The 22408-nt window shown below is 38.1% G+C and overlaps 1 protein-coding gene across 2 annotated transcripts in view; it reads left to right on the plus strand.

Moving 5' to 3' along the window:
- Positions 1-3824: 3824 nt before the first annotated feature.
- Positions 3825-22408, plus strand: part of UPF2 (UPF2 regulator of nonsense mediated mRNA decay) — a 94092-nt gene continuing 75508 nt past the window's right edge. Inside the window, exons 1-3 of one of the 2 annotated variants that reach the window (XM_029237302.1) lie at positions 3825-3954; positions 9014-9390; positions 11863-12642. In XM_029237302.1, coding sequence (XP_029093135.1) covers positions 9032-9390; positions 11863-12642 — 1139 coding nt within the window. In that variant the 5' untranslated portion in view covers positions 3825-3954; positions 9014-9031. Of the gene's footprint in view, positions 3955-3995; positions 4114-9013; positions 9391-11862; positions 12643-22408 lie in introns of those variants that run through there. The other variant, XM_029237301.1, reaches the window with a different exon arrangement.

Below are 22408 nucleotides of genomic sequence, written 5' to 3' on the forward strand. Positions count from 1 at the left end.
AATATAAAAGATACAAAAACAAAATCCTCCCTGACTTCACATTCTCCCACAGTTATAGTTTTCTATCGCTCTTCACAATAAAATGTCTCAAATACCTGTCTTCACTTTTTCCATCTCCAGCTTAGTCTTGAACTATTCCAATCCGTCCCCCCTACTTCACTGAACTGCCTCCGACAAAGTCAATATTGAGCTCCATGGTGTCAATCCAGTGAGCTCTTTTCTGTCTTGATGTTACCTGTTCTCTCAGTAACACTTGAGACAGTTAACCACTTTTCCTTTCCTGGAGCATCTCTTTTTTTGGCTTTTACAACACTATACCCTCCAGCTTTCCCCTCTCCTCACCCAGTCACCTTTTTAGGGACCTAACCTCTATATTTGGAAGTTTTTCAGGGCTTTGTCCTGGACCTTCTGCTCTTATTACATTTTCTTTGATCTCGTTCTTTCTTATGACTTTATTTATTTACTGGCCACACCGCATGGCATGCCGGATCTTAGTTCCCTGACCAAGGATGAAACCTGTGCCCCCTGCAGTGGAGGCATGGAGTCCTAACCACTGGACCACCAGGGGATTCCCCCTTTCTTATGACTTTAAATACTAGCTATGTTGATGGTGCTCAAATTATCATCTCTGTGCTAGTACACTTCTCTGAGCTCCAACTGCCCATTTGATATCTGTATTTGGATAACTCAGATCATCTAATTCTTCAGGTTTTAGCCTGAACTTTGCATCATTAAAGAAGACTTTCCTGACCACTGTAACAGAAGCCACCTTATTCTCTCTCTCCAGTTCCTCACCATTATATTTCTATTATTTTTTTTAATATTTATTGATTTATTATTTATTTATTTTGGCCATGCCAGGTCTTAGTTGAAGCACATGGGATCTTTAGTTGTGGCATATGGGCTTCTTAGTTGCGGCATGCGAACTCTTAGTTGCGGCCTGCATGCATGATCTAGTTCCCTGACCAGGGATTGAACCCAGGCCCCCTGCACTGGGAGCATGGAGTCTTAGCCACTGGACCACCAGGGAAGTCCTTTCCCTGTTATTTCCTTTGTAGCATTTATTCTATTTAAGTTTTTTGTTTACTGTCTATCTTGTGCATTTGATTATAACTTCATTTATTTGACTTTCACTATTTGCTATGCAGTATTTTAAGCCCTTTATAAGATCTAATTTGCTTTTTTGACTGACCATGTTTATCAAAAGCTAAAAGAAAAAAAGAGTAACCTCACATTGCTTCACTTTTATTTTGGTGAAATAGAAGCCAGTGTTAGTAAACTGATTTTCAACCTTACAGTTTCATGAGAAATTTCAATATGGTTTGCTAACTAGTATCATGTTCCATATACTTTATACTTACATTTGCTTAAATACACTTCGGTTTATTTATTTTTTAAAATAAATTTATTTATTTTATCTACTTTTGGCTGCGTTGGGTCCTCATTGCTGCATGCGGGCTTTCTCTAGTGGCGTTAGTGTTCAGTATGAGAGTAGATAATATATTTACTAGTTTTGTGATCTTGAATAAATTACTTAATATTTCTGTGACTCAGTTTCTACACTTACCTACAGGATTATTGTGATTATTAAAATAACAAATGTAAAATAGCAAATGCTTGAGAAAATGCTCTCCTTTTTTGATCCCTGTATTCACATGATTTCTTTTTAACACCTGATTTCTTTTTTTTTTTTTTTTGCGGTATGCGGGCCTCTCACTGTTGTGGCCTTTCCTGTTGCAGAGCACAGGCTCCGGACGCCCAGGCTCAGAGGCCATGGTTCACAGGCCCAGCCACTCCGCGGCATGTGGGATCTTCCTGGACCGGGGCACGAACCCACGTCTCCTGCATCAGCAGGCGGACTCTCAACCACTGCGCCACCAGGGAAGCCCCTGATTTCTTTTTAACACCTAATGAAAGGCAAAGGATTGAGAAGAAGGATTTATTTATCAGCAGCATAGGTGAATCTTCTTAAGGTAATCAGACAAAATGAGAAAAAGAAAATTTTGATGAGAACTTGGTGGCTATTGCTAGTATGGTGTTTTAGGATACTTCTCTCATAGTTGTTTATCAATGGTACAAAATAGCAGTAGTTGTCTTTCTCTTTCACTACCCTTTAAATGATGGGCCTATTGGTAGTTTTTTTTTTCTAAGTATAGGACGCATCAACACTCAGTTTGGAAGCACAACTTGTGTGCTAAGAATAAATGGTAAGTGGAAGCAACCTAATTGGTTGCCACCAACAGATGAATGGAGAAAGATGTGGTATATACATACAATGGAATACTACTCAGCCATAAAAAAGAACGAAATTTTGCCATTTGCAAAAACACAATGGACTTGGAGGGCTTTATGCTTAGTGAAATAAGTCAGACAGAGAAGGACAAATACTGTAGGTTATCACTTGTATGTGGAATCTAAAAAAGAAAACAAACTAGTGAATACAACAAAAGAGAAACAGACTCACAGATACAGAGAACAAACTAGTGGTTACCAGTAGGGCAAGGGGGGCCAGGGGGAGGGGCAAGGTAGGGGTAAGGGATTAAGAGGTATAAATTCTATGTACAATAAATAAGTTACAAGGATATATTGTACAGTACAGGGAATACGGCCAACATTTTGTAATAATTATTAATAGAATACAATCTTTAAAAATTGTGAATCACTATGTTGTACACCCAAATCTTATATAACATTGTAAATCAATTATACCTCAACAATTAAAAAAAAGAATAAATGGTAAGCAAAAAACAGTAAATAGAGGCACAGGGCAAAAGCTGAACACACGTGAACCTAGACCTGCGTCAAGGATTTGAGGTTGCTAGTAGCTTATTTTGTGGGCGGGGCGCCGCACATCAAGCAAGAATCAAGACCAGTTCCGCACCTTTGTTCCTTTGGCTCCTGACCAGTCAAAGCCGGCCTGTACTTAACACCCAGTCAGATTCTGTTGGCAAACCCTAGCACCGTTTTGATAAAAATCGGAGGCCAGATGCACGAGTTCATCAATTTAAAAGAAAATAAGTTGTTTAGATAAGCTGAGCCATTTTTTAAAGTTGACTTGGTCTCACATTTCAGAAGAAATGGCAACACTGGCCAATTTTTTAAGCTGGTGATTTCATTCAATAATTCCAGGAGGTCATTCCACTGTAATTTTAAGAAGTTGCTTGCTAGAACAGGGTACTTTCTAAGATCTGTATGAAAAAAGCTCTGGTTCTTCTTCACCCTGGGGTACTTTTAGGTCGAACACCTAAAACTGCTTCTGGAAATTCCCCCACGGGACTTTCTTAAATCTAGACCCGTTCCTTACCACTTTGTACCTTCCTCACCAGCCATATTCTTTAGCCTCTCCAGTTTTCAACTTCCTAAATCTTTAACTTCACCCCAGGAATTAGTCCAATCAAACTTTCCCTTCTTAGAGCTCTTCCTTACGTTAGCTCCAAGAAACTCCCATGAGAATCACGTGGCTAAATTTGTCCTTAATGGCGCTCCGTAACTCGCCTACTGTGCCACCACCCTTCCTCACCTCCTGTTAGCTCCGCCCCGCCCCCTTCTCGCTTTCCTCCCCTTCCCCCCCCCCCCCCCCAGTCCCTGCGCTTGCGCACCTCCAATTCAGGCGCTTTCCCTTTCCTGGCGACCAATCCACTTCCTGCCTCCGGTCCTCGGAACATTCCTCCCCTCCCTTGAGGTCCTGGCTAGAGGTGCTGGTTGTGGCTGCCCTGAGGACTGCCTGTCTGAAAAATTCGCTCCTCTCATTGAGAGGGCAATTTGAAGCAGTCGCTATGTGTGTGGCACCTTTCTGAGTATTTACGCGCGATTCTCCACCCCGGAGCTAAGCTAAGCGCGTGGGGATGCCGGCGGAAGGAAGCACCGGGCTGTTTTCGATCTGGCAATCGCACGGAAAACTGCTTCCTTTCCACCTCCCTCCGCCCCGCCCCCACTCGCAGCCCGGCCGCGCTGGTGAGTGGCGGGCGGGAGGGCCGGCGGGCGGAGGGAGGAGGGGGAGCTGAGGGAAGGCGGGCCCTCGGCTGCGAGCTAGGTTGGGGGAGGGGAGGGGAGAGCCCGAGCGCTGGAGTTGGTGCTGGGAAACCCGGGGCTAATGTTGACAACAGGCTCGAGGTGAGTCTCGGGGAACCTCCTTCCCCTCCGCTCCAACGATCGGGAGGAAGCGGGGCTGGGGGGCACCGGCCTGGACTCGTACTCCCTGGGGGACCCAAGAGGCGCCTCCGCACCCCAGCGCTCCGGGGGTGGCGAGCAGGAGCCGGACCGCGGGTCCGGCGTCGTCCTCACACCCCTCTCCTCCGGAGGCTCCCATCAACGCGGGAGCCCTTGGCCCGGGGCAGGCAGGAGGTGCGGTTGAGGGGGTGCCTGCCCCACATGCCCGGGCCGGGCCTCGGGGCCGGAGGCGGGGAGCCCGCCGTGACGGGCTGCAGCCGTTTGGGGGTGTGGAGGAGAGCGAGGGGAGGTTGGGGAAAGCGCTCGGGGAGCCGGGAGGGAAGCGAGGGCGAGGAAGTGGGGAGGGTGCGTGTGTGGGAGGATGTGGAGCGGGGAGACCGGCCGGAGCGTGTCGGGCTCCGTCGGTGAGGGAGTGTGGGGTGCGAAGTTCGGGTTGGGGCAGGGATGGTGCGCGAAGGTGACCGTGGACCCGCGTGGGAAGGGGAGCTGTGGTGGGGAAGCGTGTCGGGCAGAGGCGTGTGGAGCAAGAGCAGGGGGTTGTGGGAGACGAGGGTGTAGGGGAAGGGGTTTGGGTGTATTGGGGCAGGCATTAGTGGGTGTACTTTGTTTTTTAGTCCCGTGGGCTGGTGATTCCTCACTTTGCCTTCATGCCGGGCCTCCTGGTCGTCTCTTGTTGGCCCTGTTGAAGTAACCGGACGATCGTGGGGTATTTGGTCTCCAGGTTGGCCAAGCAGAGCCAGCTTTCAGGCTTGAGGGGACACTCTGGACCGAACCGTCAGTTCTCTTGCTCCCTTGGGGCTTGTACGCAGTGATGCCTCAGACCTGAGGAAAACTATTACTCGCATTGCTCCTTTAGCAGAGTTGTTGCGTGTTCATGAGGACTGTACAACTCCTCGAGAAAATCGTTTTTGAACTCTGGTGAAATTTGTAAAAGCTTTGAAAGAGTCCTTTATACTGAGAACGTTCTTTAAAGTCGAAGACTGGGAGGTAATGCCCCTGTGCGGTTCTGCCCTTAGAACATTTTGAATGAATAACCGAGAATGAAAAGAAAAAACAGCATTCTTTTACTCTGGAGTATTTTCAGAGCAGTCTCTTTGTGATTTCATACATCGTCCATATGGTAGTTTGCGAAGGAATATCTTTGAAAGGGAAACACCCCTTTCTCTGCACTCTCCCCGTACACGCCATTGCTAGTACCTGTTTTGCCAGTAAAGTAGTTTTTACTTTCTTCTGGAAGTTCAGAGTATATTTAGAAAACCAAACAAAATATACAGCCCAAAGGCCAAGACACTATTTTGGGAGCTAGGAAGGTGGTTTTAAAGCATGGCTTCCTTTTAAGGACTGTGTGAATGTAATTATACTCAGTAAAATAGCTTGTAAGAGCTAATCATATCCATTTAAAAGGTCACTAATTTTTACCTTATTTTGAGATAGAATCTATTTAAAAGTTTTTATTTGAAAAACTTGTGAAACATTTTAGGTAAAATAGATGTTTATTAAAGCATGAGTTTATTAAAATAATTTAAAGAAATTCGAGCATTTCATTAAATATAATTTAACACAGTTCAGTTTTTGAAACTTGATGTGGTACAAATGCATACTGATCTGAATCATGTTGTTCGTATCTTTTATTTGTCTTTCTAAATCTTAGAGTCAGGGCGTATAGTGGAAAAGAGCACTGGACACAGAGTTTCAACCCAGCCACTAAACTAGTTGTGTAATCTAAGGCAGGTCACTCAACGTAAAGATTGAGAATTGGAGGAGGTAAAATCTAGTACTCCTAACTTGAAAAATCTCTCATTTTAGGATGAACTTTTCAGTGTTCTCTGTGAAAGAGAATAAACATTTGTTGAACGCCTCCCTCATGCTGCTACTGGTTTAGAAATTTAAGAAGTCTGTAATTCCAGAGAGGTAGCAATAGTTCCATTTTATTGATGAATAGACTCAGAGAAGTTACATTGCCCAGTTGCCATAGCTAGCAGTTTGCAGAGTTGGGATGCAAACTTAAAAGTCTGACTGACTTTAAAGTTCATATTACTTTCACATATTGCATTGCTGCCTCTACATGAACCTTTAGATTTCCATCGTATTTTTTGTTCACTGAAATTTAGTTCCAAGTGTACTTTGGGTATATGTTTGTAATACAGGGATTAAATGATTCAAAGGAGATACCACTCCCAAGACTTAAGGGTCTTACTGAGAATCTGTTTTGCCATGCTTTAGAGCAGAATTTTATTCATGAATGACTACTACAGTTTGATGTAGAAGGCACTTAAAAATCTATTGAATAATTGAGTACTGTGGAGAGTCACAAAAGTCTGGGAGACTCTTGTGCTAATAAATGATGATCCTTTATGAATTTGTCAGATTCCGAGTGAATTTCTTAATGTTTTAACAGAACTTAATATCTAATTTCATCTTCATAGATGAGATATTAATTATAAAATTCGATGCCATTCTTTTTTATATCCTGAGAACTACACTTCCTCGTATCAGCTGAAATGTTGCTTGTTGCTGCTTCACAACAAAATACAAATTCTGTATAAACATTATTATTATTTTTTGCATAGAATTACAAATATTCCTAAGTAAGATTATCTTGTTACCTAGGAATTACCTGTCCCCATATATTTTAGCAGAGAATATGCCAGAAGTTGAAACATCATGTGAAAACTGCATAGCCATTATCAGGGACTCTTTCTACTCTGAGATACGTAATTCTGATTTGTTGTAGTCAGTATGTGTTGTCAAGTTTTCCAGCTGACAGTTTCATATTCTAAAGGTTCTTCATAACTTGAGTTAAGAGTATGAGTTCAGATTCCAGTTCTGTCACTAGCTGTGGCGGCCTTGGTCAGGTTACCTGGTCAGGTCTCCATTTACTCATTTATAAAATAGGGAAAGTAATACCCACCTCATAAAGATTTTAGTATCAAATGAGATAATGTATGTAAGATGTTTACTCTGGTACCAGTGAGTAGTAGCTATTGGTATTCAATCTTTTGAAAGTTTGCTTGCTTTGGGGCAAAGGTGGTTATTTAATTGAAGCTGCATGAGAAATTGATAACTACACTTCCCAGATAATATAAATATTAACAGTATCTTACCACATAAATATGTAGCTATGCTCTTATATATTTTAATGATTGTTTGAACAGGATTAACAGCCTTTTTTTGTTCAAGTTCTACCAATGGTGTTAATTAAAGCCTTTGGGTGTCATTGTCCAAAAAAATGCATAGAACATGGAAGTGGAGGGGAATAAGAGTAAAAACAGAAAAAGGGAAAGGAAGAGGTGGCTGAGAGAAGGTACAGACTATGGCATGTGCCTCCAAAAATTACTGAAAGTGCTTCTGTTGGCTTAGATTGTCTTTCTGTGGTAATATTTTATTAGAGGGCTGAAATAAATGCTTTGTGTCTATAAAATATTATTGCAAATGTTTTCTTTGCTAACCTAGTTTTTATTGATGTAATTTAAAACCTATATTTGAAAATACTTAAAGAGTACTGTGTTTGTCTTTAGCTTGTAAAAAAAAAAAAAACTAGGTAAAGTCATTCTATACTTCTTAAATGGAAAGTATTTTGGTTATCTTGGGTACAACTTTCAGATGATTTAGGAATTTAAACATGAAGTACTGTCCATAAAAGAAATTATATGAGGACATTAAGTTCTAAGTAGAGATGTATTTTTAGAAAAGAAAATCATGAATTTTGATGGGGAATACATTTTTTGTTCCAGAGTTTATTTACAGTTAACTGTATGGAACCTGTACTATAGACCAGTGCTCTCCAAAAGAATCTTCTGTGATGATGAAAATGTTCTGTATCTGCACTGTCCGTACCCACTAGCCACATGTAGAGTTGAGCACTTGAAATATGGATAGTGACTGGAGAACTGAATATCAAATTCTGTTTAATTTTAATTAATTTACAATGTAAGTAGCCACATGTGGCTAGTGCAGTGGTTTTCAACTGGTGGTGATTTTCCTCCCAGGGGACATTTGGTGATGTCCAGAGTAATTTTTGGTTTTTAAAACTGGGGAGATACTACTGGCATCTACTGGATAGAAGGCAGGGATGCTGCGTTTAAACTTTGTGCAGTGCACAGAATAGCGTCTCCCTCCTCCCATCCAGAGAATTGTCTTGCCCAAGATGTCCTGAGGCTGAGAAACCCTGGGCTGGTGGCCCTTGTATTGGCCGATATAGAAGAGGATATACAGTTTTTTTATAATCATTATTATGTTTATTTGTAAACTAATTTTGACTAATACTAATAAAGAGATGAAAGGTCTAGTCCAGTTTGGGATAGTTAACAGTTTTTGTATTTGAAAGTTCGATAAGGTTAGAGCAATGAGGTGAAATTTATGAGTCTTCATAGGAGGCAAGAGCTCGTTTATGCTCCCACTTAGATACTTGTATTGAATATTGTATGAAGTAGTGTCACCAGCATTTCTTAATGGCTGTGAAATGGGGGGGGTAAAACTGATTCAGAATGTTCTCAGTTACATACTGAAGTATTTATGATTAAATATGTTGTTTTGAAGTTGACAGTGGTTGAATCTAGGGAATGGTTACATGGAGTTCCTTATGTTGTGCTCTCCACTTCTGTTTGTGTTTGATTATTTCCTTAATAAAAAGTAAAAAGAAAAAAAAATACTTAGACATAGGCATAACTAATAATGATAGAATATGGAATTTTATCACTGAAATAGTATTCGTTTTGCATGCATTTTATTTAATCTCTCACAATTGCCAAGTTGCATTAATATGTTCTGCTTAACAAAATAGTGTCACGTCACTAAAAAACGTCACTGCGTCTACAATGCTGACATTCTTTTACTCTTACAGATTGTCCTGGGTAACATAATGCCAGCTGAGCGTAAAAAGCCAGCAAGTATGGAAGAAAAAGAATCTTTACTAAACAGCAAGGAAAAAGACTGCAGTGAAAGGCGGCCAGTGAGCAGCAGGGAGAAACCAAAAGAGGAGATCAAGCTTACCGCCAAGAAGGAGGTTATTAAGGTCCCTGAAGATAAGAAGAAGAAACTGGAAGAAGATAAGAGAAAAAAAGAAGACAAGGAACGCAAGAAAAAAGAAGAAGAAAAGGTGAAGGCAGAGGAAGAATTAAAGAAAAAAGAGGAAGAAGAAAAAAAGAAGCATGAAGAAGAGAGAAAGAAGCAAGAAGAGCAGGCAAAACGTCAGCAGGAAGAAGAGGCTGCCCAGTTGAAGTAAGAACGTTTATTCTGACTATTGATGTGCAGGAATGGGAAGATTGGAATGTTTTGGAAAAACAGTGATTATTTGAAATAAAACTTCCAGGGTGCAGTTTCTTGAGAGTTGGGAGTATCTTAATTTACTTGTTCTGTTAGTTTTACTGATGAGCTGCATGCTTACAGTGCTTTCATTCTTTAAATTAAATAATAGTAATCTTTAATAAGTGTTTTTTGAGGTGTGGGGCAATCTGGGCTGTTTTTGTTTTTTAAAAAGGCTTTTTTTCATGGTACCTTATGCCATCTTTCTAAGTTGAAAATCTGTAGTTTGTTTTTTTCTTCTTGGCCGCGCCATGCGGCTTGCAGGATCTTAGTTCCCTGACCAGGGATCCAGCCCGGCCCCTGGCAGTGACAGTGCCAAGCCCTAACCACTGGGTTGCCAGGGAATTCCCGAAAATCTTTAGTTCTAAATGGCTGCTATTTGTTGAGTTCTTATTGTATGCCAGGCACTACGATTGTATCAGTACATGTCTTCAAGGCAGTCTAATGAAGTAAGCTCTGTGATCCTCGTTTTACGGATTAATAAAATGAAGCTTCAAGAGGTTAAATGACTTGCCTAAGGTCACAGTAAGTAGTAGAACAGCTGGGATTTGAACCTATGCTGGGCTGACTTTAAAACTTTTGTCCTTAAGTACAATTCCATAATGCCTCCCATTCTTATCTTTATCTAAATCTATTTGTAACCATGTAAATCTGTGCAAGTGATATAATGAACTGGTGAAAAATGAGGTAGTCCTCATGGGAAGACTACCAGGATGTAGCAGAAATGACAGTTGTTGAATAGTGCATGAGCTCCTCCCTTCATATATATAATTTAAAAAGCTGTTTGCAAACATGAATTTTCATGAATCTCTAGAACAGCTCAGCTACCTACTTTCTTACCAAAGCTCTTTTGTACCTCTGTTTTTAATGAGGAACTGGAGCCTTGGGTCTGAAAAGCAGTAGTAGTGACCTGTTTTGGAATATTCAGAACCATGATTCTTGAGAGTTTCTTGCTTATTTTCTATTTTAGTTTTAAAAAAACAATTCACAAGGATATTTAATTTCACTGTAAGTTTTGTTCTCTCACCCCTCCTATACAAAGAGCTTAAAAAAACAACAGCAACCAAAACCCCAACTTCTTACTGGGAAAAATTCAAGGGTGCAAAAAGTAGAATGAAATGATCTACCACCCCTCCCCATCTACGCAGCATCAACAATTCACATTTTTTTCCTTTGGAGTATTTTAAAGCATCACATTATTTCACCTGTAAATTTATAAATATAAATAAATACCTTGTGTGTGTGTGTGTGTGTGTGTGTATGTATGTATGTATGTATATTCATTATATATCAAAGTGTTTCTAATAAAGATGGTAATGGAGTTCTTGAGTGCATACACGTAATGAGTTATGCTTTCTTAATGTGTACTCTCACTGCTAATCTTGCGTTTCTGTGTGGCTGGGAGGCTTCCAAGAGATACTCACATGTCCCTGTTCCCAGTGGTAGATGCAACTCTCTGTTAACATATTGTGGCTGTTAGTGGAAAAAATCATAGAATTATAGGGTAGCTCATGGATGGTTATCTCAGAAAGATGAAAATCTATTTTATTAGAAATTTATATTTTAAAGCTACGTATTTTGGTATCTCAGAAACCTCAAAGTCAGATTGTCTCCACTCTCCCACTCCTGCCCAAGTTATTTTACTGCTTCTACAGTTTAAACATGTCCCATCTTTTTAGTGGAAACATAGGTAGATTTGTTTTTAATTATTCTTTTCAGGATACACTGAGTCTGTTAACCTTTTATTAAAGTGCTTTTATCCTATAGTTCTTCTGGTTCCTATACAAGCTTTCTTAATTACACTTGAATTTTAAGACCTAAACCTAGCAAGTACTTTTATTAATAAAGGTTTGTTTAATGTTGAAGTATGGAGAAATGGTACGTAACATCTCAAAACATCTTAATGCATTCTTTTATAATGTTTATTCTTTAATTAAAATATTCTTTGTGGACATTTTTTGTTTTTCTGTTTTCCCAATGCTTTTATTTGTTTTAGGTTATCTTTCTCAAACGTATTAGTTTTTTCATATTAAGCATCATGTGTTTTATCCATTTATTTATTTTTTTCAGCTTTATTGAGTTAGAGTTGACAAATAAAAGTGTTTTATCCATTTAGCTTGCCAGTTGGCAGAATGATTTTTAATCTAGTTATTCAGAATCCTCCGCTCTGCCACTTTTGGTGTTATCAGTAGAATGGGTTCTCATTATCTTAAGTCATTAATCAGTTGTCTTTAGTAGTGAAAGGGCCTCTTGCATCTTTTGTTCCTCTTGGATTCTGTTGCTTTTCTGATCACCTTTTCATTGGCTTTCACTCTTATAGGATTCATCAGTGATGCTTCAAAATATACAGTGTATTTTACTTACATGTTTGTTTGTTTTTTTATATAGAGAGAAAGAGGAATCCCTTCAGCTTCATCAGGAGGCTTGGGAACGACATCAGTTAAGGAAGGAACTTCGCAGCAGAAACCAAAATGCTCCAGACAACCGACCAGAGGAAAATTTCTTTAGCCGACTAGACTCAAGTTTGAAGAAAAATACCGCTTTTGTCAAGAAACTAAAAACTATTACAGAACAACAGAGAGACTCCTTGTCCCATGATTTTAATGGCCTAAATTTAAGCAAGTACATTGCAGAGGCTGTAGCTTCTATTGTGGAAGCAAAGCTAAAAATATCTGATGTGAATTGTGCTGTGCACTTATGCTCTCTCTTTCACCAGCGTTACGCCGACTTTGCCCCGTCACTTCTTCAGGTTTGGAAAAAACATTTTGAAGCAAGGAAAGAAGAGAAAACACCTAACATTACCAAGTTAAGAACTGATTTGCGTTTCATTGCAGAATTGACAATAGTTGGGATTTTCACTGACAAGGAAGGTCTTTCCGTAATCTATGAACAGCTAAAAAATATTATTAATGCTGATCGGGAATCCCATACCCATGTTTCTGTGGTGATTAGTTTTTGTCGACATTGTGGAGATGATATTGCTGGACTTGTACCAAGGAAAGTAAAGAGTGCTGCAGAGAAGTTTAATTTGAGTTTTCCTCCTAGTGAGATAATTAGTCCAGAGAAACAGCAACCTTTCCAGAATCTTTTAAAAGAATACTTTACGTCTTTGACCAAACACCTGAAAAGGGACCACAGGGAGCTACAGAATACTGAGAGACAAAACAGGTGATTTTCAAATGTTTCTCAGAAATGAGAATTTGTTTTGGAGCTCATACTTAAAAAATTTTAAAGTCTTCATGCCACTGAAAGAACTTTTGGAAAAGGGCTCATTGCAGGTGATTTCTTAACATTCCAGGAAAATTTCACAGTGTAACAATCTAAGTACTCATGTTTAAATGTGAGTCTTCGATAGATTTTGTTTCTGATTTTGAAAGAAATCCGGCAAGTATGTGGTGATTTTTACTTTGTGGATCTGTTTTCTTCCTGTGATTTAAAAAACTCCTTAATGTTGAGGGATAAGTTTTCTTTTTCTGTCACTTTAACTTATCTGCTATTTTTCTGTGTGTTTCGCTGTTCCCTCTCTATAACAGATTTGCTTTCATTGTTTTGTATTTTACGTTTATTGATGTCACTGTTGATACTCGCTTTTTAAGAAAACAAGTCATTCATTATCAGTGATATTTTAGGTTAGAAATTTGGAAAATAGTGTACCAAAGTAGCTGTGAAAAAATTCTTCAAGTGCAACTATGCATTTATGGGAGTCTTTTTCCTGGGGACATCCATTCAAAATTCTAAAGGAATGTGTGTGTCTGATTTAGGCCACCTTTGACAGTTACAAGATACTGTAGACTACTGTGTAGCATCTGCACCTAGAAGGCATCAACAAGCTAGAAGTAGATGCAGTTGGTGGGTATTAGGTCAACTTTATGGAGGGTTGGATTTGGAGGAGGGCTGAAGGGGTACAGAAAGGAGGCAACAGCAGTAGCCTTTGGTCGGATACTCTACAACTATTTAAAGTGCATGTCAGGGGGAGAACACTTATTCCTATAAGCCTGTAGTTGGAGAGGACTGACTGGTTTAAGTAGTTACCACTAGAAGGTGATTGACTCAGCCAGAAAAGACTGCAATAGTGTATGCCGGTAGTTCAGTTAGGTCAGGGGTAAGATAGGTGCAGAGACGATATGGAAAAATCCTTGGTGGCTGAAGATCACTAAGAGGTGAGAATTTAAGATGGCAGCGGTGCTCCTTAATGTTTCTTAAAAAAAAGCATCCTCGTTTTTTTGCTTTTGAATAGCAAGGACTGGTTTTTTAAAATAATTAATTTATTTATTTATGGCTGTGTTGGGACTTCGTTGCTGCGCACGGGCTTTCTCTAATTGCGGCGAGCAGGGGCTACTCTTTGTTGCGGTGCGCGGGCTTCTCATTGTGGTGGCTTCTCTTTTTTTTTTTTTTTTGCGGTACTTGGGCCTCTCACTGTTGTGGCCTCCCCCTTTGCGGAGCACAGGCTCCGGACGCGCAGGCTCAGCGGCCATGGCTCATGGGCCCAGCCGCTCTGCGGCATGTGGGATCTTCCCGGACGGGGGCACGAACCCGTGTCCCCTGCATCGGCAGGTGGACTCTCAACCACTGCGCCACCAGGGAAGCCCCGTTTCTTTTTTAAAATTTATTTATTTTACTTTTGGCTGCGGCTTTTTCTAGTTGCGGCGAGTGGGGGCTACTCTTCGTTGCAGTGCGCGGTCTTCTCATTGCCATGGCTTCTCTTGTTGTGGAGCACAGGCTCTAGGCACGTGGGCTTCAGTAGTTGTGGCACATGGGCTCAGTAGTTGTGGCACGCGGGCTCTAGAGTGCAGGTTCAGTAGTTGTGGAGCATGGGCTTAGTTGCACCGCGGCATATGGGATCTTCTTGGACCCGGGATCGAACCTTTGTCCCCTGCATTGGCAGGCGAATTTGAACCACTGTGCCACCAGGGAAGTTTTTTTTTTTTTTTTTCTTTCTTTTTTTCCCGAAGTTTTCTACTCTTTTTCCATTTCTCGTGTGTCCTACCTAATACATCACAGCTGATTTTGAAAGTATGTTTTGATTACTTTTTATTGGCTACTTTAAGGGTTTTGTGTGTGTTTTTGATTGGCCTCACAGAAGCTTATAGGGTAGAGAGTCTGTAATGATTTAATCTGGTCATCCTTCCAATGCAAAATGGAATCCATTTTATAGATTATCTGACATAAATTATCCTTCTGAAAACTTCTCGAGCTCAGTGCTCTGAACCATTCCACTGTTGGACATACCTATTTGCTAGGAATTCAAGCTGATGTTTAATGCCCCATGTAATGGTTCCCTTTGATTTACTTCTTTTTTCTGATACAGACGGAATAAAGCTACTCAAAGTGGGGGGTCCATGAACTGTTTACCTGTTCACAATGAATTAAGCTGAGAAACTGAGACTAACCATTTAGACATTTTGATAGCAATTCTCCATTGCCATGATATTGTCACTGTGTTTTATAGCTGTGCTGTGATTGGAAAGAAAATTATTCCTTTATGGCAGATAGTTTGAGAAGCACTGGCATGTGACATGTCTCTTCTTTTACACCAGGATGTCTCAAATATTTGCAGACTGCCAAGATGTTTCCCTTTCATCTTCCCCAGGCTAAATACCTCTGGTTCCCTCAGTATGCTACATGATTTCCAGACACTTCACTATCCTTAGGACGTTTGTTTTGGATGCCTTCTTATCTGCTTGTGACCTACAATTCCATTAGTTTTTATAGCTGCCTTGTCAGTCTTGACTTTTTGTTACACCTAAAGACTAATTTCTCAGAGGAACTGCTGCCCAGCCAGTTCTTCACATCGAACTAGTGAAATAATTTTTTTATACCTAATACAGACTTACCTCTTTGAAACTTTATTTAGATACTTTTGGCATATTATGTTAGCCTAATGATAATCGATGATGGTGTGTGTGTGTGTGTGTGTGTGTGTGTGTGTGTGTGTGTGTGTTTGCTGCACTGCGCGGCTTGTGGGATCTTAGTTCCCCAACAAGGAATTGAACCCAGGCCACGACAGTGAAAGCACTGAGTTCTAACCACTGGATCTCCAGGGAAGTCCCAATGATGTGTATATTATTAATTGTACTTATGCATTGGTCACATTTAGATTAGATAAGGAGACCTTTTTTGTTGTTATTAAAGTCACACAAGAAAATTTTGAACAGGATCTTGTGTTGAGAGCACAGCTTTATGGCCTTTTCCTAGAAACTTACTCATTTTAATACAGAACTATTAACTATGGTTGGTTATTAGAGGAGGTTATTTACTAAGTGTAAATTGACCTTAGCATGGTAGCAGTTATTTTATCGCAGGGACTGTCCAATTAGATGCAGTAATTTGGGGGAATGTGAGAATCTTAATCACAATGTAGAAAATAATTGGCATATAGCTTAATAAGTCACTCACGCCTTAGGATAGCTTCAACTTGAGCAGCCTCTGTAGTGAGGATTTAAATGCCTGACTGAGCAAAGAAGACACGAGGAATTGGTTAGTGCAGAGTCCCTACTTGGCCTAATGTTAGTCTCCTTACTTCTAACAGGGTACGTTACAGTTAAAATGACCAGTTTCCAAAAGCTTCTTGCTCCCAATCATTGTCCAGTAGGTGTTTTGAAGTTTTTCTGTATCATAGGAATAAATCATAGGCAATCATTTTTTCCCAGTAAGGTTTCTCTTAGGCATGATAATGCTAGAAATCTAAGTGCCAAGCTAGTGAGTATTTAATGCTTGTACATAGTTAAAATACTTTAAGCCTTTATTCAATAACTCATAATGATGGTTTTAAAAAAGTGACTATATTTTCAGTCTATGGATTATAAATGCTCTTGGTCATTTTAATTAACTTGGGAGATGGCATTGTGCTTAGGGATTGTGAAGTGTTAGTCTGTACTCATTAAAGTCTTTACTTAAAAATTGATTTAACCAATTAAAAAAATAGAGTAATAAAATCTCTGGTGTTTTCTTAAAAACACTGTAATGAATGAATGAAGACGGTGACTGAATAAGACCTATCGAATCTCAGCTGTTATCTCGGCTGATAGATTTTAGATAGCTACTTCTGTTTCTAGCCCCCTGAGGGATTTACAGTTGTCAGCTAGCAATACAATTGACCCTAGCGTTGGGTGAATTCTAATAAATTTGAATTTATAAGCTTTTCATACTTTAAGTACAAATCTTATTTTTAAAATGCACTTTGTTAAGTGATTGATCTGGGGAATTAATATTTACACATTTAAAAGATCATTTAGTAATATTTGCCAATTTAGAATTAATAGCTTTACTTCTTGCTAAGTTTTGTTTTTTATGTTCAGTGCTCTTTATACTTGAAATGCTTTGTACTTTGAGATATTATTCTCATTAAGGTAACATAATCTAGTATTTTTTGGCATTTAATAAAAATTGGGTAAATAAATGATTTAATTTTATTAGCTGTAACTTGATGTTAATTATGTAACAGTTCATTTCTAGCAGTATAGTGAAATCATGAATTCAGATATTAAGTCAGAATTCTTGCTTGAATAATTCTCAAGTGTCTTAATTTCTTTTTTTTTTCCTTATTAATTGGTGGGAGTGGGGGTATGTTTCTCTTTTCAGTACTGGTGAATTACGACCTTCATGATTGCATGCTCAGTCCAACAGCAGTAAATGATTTAAAGTTTAGTAAGGAAGAAAAATGTAGGTAGAATGTAGGCTTTTCCCATGTTAATAAAACCAGGGAGGTTTCTTTTTTTTTTTTTTGAATTTATTTTTTTATACAGCAGGTTCTTATTAGTTATCCATTTTATACATATTAATGTATATATGTCAATCCCAGTCTCCCAATTCATCACCCGCCCTCGCCAGGTTTCTTTTATTATTGCAAATTCATGAGGCATTACTTTAACAGTGTTGAAATCTGAAAACACATCAACCTGAAATTAAATAGTGTTGCTTTTACCTTTCACATTCTTTCCAGATAAGTTGTACCTTGCCTTGTTTAATAAATTGTGTAGTAATGTTTAAGCACTATTAAAATGTTATATCACTGTGCTTTAGACTTACAGAGGCTTTAACAATTTTATAAATGCTTCAAAATTATTACCTCCTTCCAGATAATTTCTAATTCTGAGTCAAAGACTTTGACATAGTTGGTTAATAAATCTTTGGGTACAGTTATGCTTAACTATTGCTCTAGTCTCTTTTCATATAAGATTGTACAACATCTGTAACCAAATTCTAAAATGAAACCACAAGAAAATTTAAGTTCTCATGAGAATTTGATAGAGCGCTAAAGGAGATGAAAAGTGAAACCTAGTAGTTTTTCATGGGTCTGCTTCATGGTTATTTTTTCAAGATTTGGCCATGTGTTCTGTGTTGTTTTGCATGACTGCATAAGAACAAAGCTAAAATGGATTTTCTGTGGTCTTTTCAAGATTTTTTTCTTTTTTAACTTGGCTAATAGAAGATCAAAATAATACTTGGCCTTGAAGTTCTTGCTTTTTCTACAGTGAGCTCTGGCATTTTTTTTTTTCATGAAAATACTGTTTTACATTGATACAGTGCATCAGATGTATGATTTCAATTGATCCTCACAGTACCCTTGAAAGAAATACCTGTATTTTGAAGGTGATAGATCCGATTTAGGGATTAAAGAGCTTGCCCAATGTGACTTGGATAGCAAATGATAGAATCAGGTTCTTTCCTACCTTTTCATTCTGTATTTTTCACATCTTCCATAGTACTCATTTTCATCTGCATTTAGTACTTATTTTTTTATTATTATTTTTAATGTTATATATTTTTAAAATTAATTATTTATTTTTGTCTGCATTTGGGTCTTTGTTGCTGTGCGTGGACTTTCTCTAGTTGTGGCGAGCAGGGGCTACTCTTTTTTGTTTTTTTTGTTTTTCTGTTTGTGCCTGTGTTGGGTCTTGGTTGCTGTGCGCGGGCTTTCTTTAGTTGCGGTGAGCGGGGGCTACTCTTGGTTGTGGTGCGCGGGCCTCTCATTATGGTGGCTTCTCTTGTTGCGGAGCACAAGCTCTAGGTGTGCAGGCTTCAGTAGTTGTGGCCCGTGGCTCAGTAGTTGTGGCTTGTGGGCTCTAGAGCTCAGGCTCAGTAGTTGTGGCGCATGGACTTAGTTGCTCTGTGGCATGTGGAATCTTCCCATACCAGGGCTTGAACCTGTGTCCCTTGCATTGGCAGGCAGATTCTTAACCACTGCGCCACCAGGGAAGTCCTAGTACTTATTTTTAAGGTGCCTAGTAAACTCATTAGCTACTCAGGACTTAACAAAGGCAAATCCAAACAAAAGAAGGACCCAAAAGAGAATATAAAACAAGAACCTCAATGTGGGAAGGCTTGCCTTTGATATGCATTTGAGAGACATCCTAATTCAAAATAAGGTACCAAGTGGATAATTTAAATTTTATTTGAGAGGCAGTATAATCCAGTAGTTATGAGAATGGACTTTGGAGCCAGACTGCTTGGGTTCAAGTTTTAGATGTCATTTACTTATTCTGTAACTTTGGGCAAGTTACCTCACATCTCTGTGCTTTGGTTTTCTCTTCTGTAAAATGGGATAACAATAGCACTCTACCTCTGAGGTACATGTGAGCAATGCAGTGAACTCATATGTGTAAAAGCATTTAATAACAGTATCTGGCACATTGTAAGTATTCAATAAATGTTAGTTCACCGTTAATAGTATATTGCCTGCTCAATCCTTCAGAAAGGTTTTTGAATGAGAATTTCTCTTTGTGCCTTTTTATGATTTTGAAAATTTGTATGTTAAACTTCTTAAACTTTCATGGGTTATTTTAAAAATTCATTTTTAAAAACAATACAAAACAACAGAATAAACACTATACAAAATAAAAGAAATAGCAAGAAAGTCAGGCAGTAACAATAAAAATGAAAAAAATGGAAAAAAAGAAAACCGAATGTCTCAATACTAGAATTTTTTGAGGCATCTGTGGCTTTTCTTATTTATGAGATATAATGCTAGATTCCAGAATGGACTACTTGAAATTTTCTGCCAGTTTTACAATATTAAGTTAAATTAATATTAAATATAATATAAAAAACACTCCAGAAATCAAGGATTGATGTACCTTAGGGGGTCCTCCCAGATAGTGATATCTCATATTTTGGGTGAAGGAGGTCTACTTTCTTATTTTTTTTATTACAGTGAATAAGACTTGGAATTAGTTTTGTTTTCATTGCTTACTTTTCATATCTTTATGGTACTATTTCCTCCCTATTGTTCAGTGATACCAGGAGAGAGAATGAACTTGTTTATAATATATTTAACAGTGATACTCGGTTATCTCCAGTTATGACAGGGATTGGCAAACTATGGCCTGCAGGCCAGATTAGGCCCACCACTCGTTTTTGTACAGCCGGTGAGCTAAGAATGGTCTTTACTTTTTTACATGGTTCAAAAAAATCAAAAGAAGAACATTTTGTGAAATAGTAAAACTATGTGATGTTCATACTTCAGTGTCCATAAATAAAGTTTTATTGGAACATAGTCACACTCATTTGTTTACATATTGTCTGTGGCTGCTTTTGTGCTATATCAGCAGAGTTGAGTAGCCGCAACAAAGACCATATGGTCTGCAGAGCTTAAAATAATTATTATCTGGCGCTTTGCAGTAAAAGTTTGCTGACCTCTGGTTTATGACAATCTCAGAATAATGGCTTCAAAGCAGCTTTGTGTAATAGATGTGTTTCTGAAGAGATTGTAATTAAAGTGATATGTTATGAATCATATCTTTAACTTGATTTTGCTTAGTGATATATTCCCATGGAATTTACATAAGAAATTTTGGTGAGATTTATACTGATGTACAGAAAAGGTACTCTGGTCAAAGGTGCTGTGTATATTTAGTTCCCTCATACAGGTCTAAAATTTAATCAAACTGAAAAACTTCCATATGGACTAAATAAACTTATAAAAACTGACTTATATAGTACATTAACTAGAAACTGTTTCATTTAAATTTCATTAGAACCTCTAAATGACAGGGATTTTGAATTTTCAGGTACCTGTGATGGGTTCTTTCTTTGCTTGAAGTCTATAGTCTTATTACATGCTATAGGATTTGTCAGATGTTTAGGAAATGTATATTGAATAAATGGTCAAGGAAAAAATACATATGACTATATAAGTTTTGTGTATAACAGAACTCTTCTGATGCCATTTCATTGGTATCCTGTACTGCTTCTGAGTGCGTAGTATAAGATTCGATTAGAAAACCAGTCAACCAAAATCTAACCGCCCTCCCCACTATTCTCATTAGACAGTAGCCTAAACACGTATAAATTACGTAGTTAGGTAAATTAGTACTGTTAAAAGTTTAATCGTGGAATTGAGGTTTTGGGAGGATGAGGAGTATCTCTGAAGCTTCAAAGTTTTAACTGGTTCCAGGAGAAATGGAAAGGAAATGAATGCATACAAAGGGACCCCTCATAGAATTCAGTCACTTTTAATTTACCCATGCAAAGTCCCAGGCAAAAGTTTGAAAGTGAAGTTGATACTGGAAAAAAGAATTCATTTTCTGTTCTGATAAAATAGTCACCACCTTGCTACAGCTTGTATGTCATAAATCCTTAGTGAATATTGTATAACCTAAACTGGGTGTATGTTCTTCAGATGACCAGAATGTCAACTTGTTAGAGAAATAAAGTTCCAGGTTCATGGTATTTTGAGATATTTTCCAATTTCGTTTCAAGCTGAAATAATTTTGCATCTTAGTTGTCATTAGAGGTTTTGAAATCCCTTGGAACTATTATCCCTTTTAACATTTGTTTCTGAATAAACTCAAGTTTTTATTAATTAACATTTTTCCTAATAATTGTAGAACATTTTAGAGTAGCCTGCCTTTGAGTATTATTTATTCAAATTATTTAATTTTAATGGCTTTTTTAACTTCAAAAATGACATGACTTCTAATTAAAAGTTCTAACAAGCTCATTTAAAGTATTGTCAGTCATTTCTTTCATGGCTTGAATATTTTTAAATGCTTGGGTTTTTGCTTTAAAAAAATTCATTCATAAAACTTACTGAAAGAAACTTTGTTTTTGCCTGTAAAGTTAGTCTGAAATATATGTTTGAAAAGAGAAAGAAACTTCCTTAATGACAGTGTTGTTAGAGGAATACTTTTTAGCCTGGATTATTATGGTTAAACTATCTTGGCATTTTACTTATCTATTTGTAGAACGATATTGTCTGATGTGTATTTAAATCACAAGAAAATGAGTGAAAAATTCTCACTTTAGATCCTAATAGGCCAGATTTGGGGAAAAAAAGAATTGGATTTAATGAATAATAATTGATCTTTGTATTGATCTATCTTGTGCTTGTAAATGGGAACTACTATTCCTAAAAATAGAAAATGTTGATATTGGGAATATTGTAGCATTTAAACAAAAGTTTCTGTGGATAAGAATGGGATAAGATGGGAAACTTTGGAAATTGTTCCAAATAAGCAGGGATAAATAAGTATAGGGATGGATTTTCTACTTCATTTTCTATAACTTTTAAGGAGATAACACACACAAAACTCTCATTTTCTTCACTGTTCATAAGGAAACTCAAGGAATAAAAAATACTTTTAAATATTACTTTTGAAAATGACTTAATTTACAATTTATAATTGATTTTTGAAATCCATATTGTATTTGTATTAAGGTTTATAAATTTCAGATGTTACACTACTACATAAATATTTAGTTGTAGAAAAATTGGGTCCAGCTATAGACATTTCAACCATCTAAACTACTACAGTAAAATTTTTACTTTACACAATTTGAAAATTTTCATTAGTTTTACATTTCTAATTATGGGTGGCTTATTAGTGAACTGTTTGCAGAGTGCAGGAGTACTTGTGTCCTCTGCTCCTCAGGGTGGCCTGGCCTTGATTAAGTGGGTTTGCTCAGTTAATATTTGTTAAATGGATAAATAACG

The sequence above is a fragment of the Monodon monoceros genome, unplaced genomic scaffold (assembly GCF_005190385.1).
Source record: "Monodon monoceros isolate NGI ecotype Baffin Bay Population unplaced genomic scaffold, NGI_Narwhal_1 Super_Scaffold_21, whole genome shotgun sequence".
In the NCBI taxonomy this organism is placed as follows: domain Eukaryota; kingdom Metazoa; phylum Chordata; class Mammalia; order Artiodactyla; family Monodontidae; genus Monodon; species Monodon monoceros.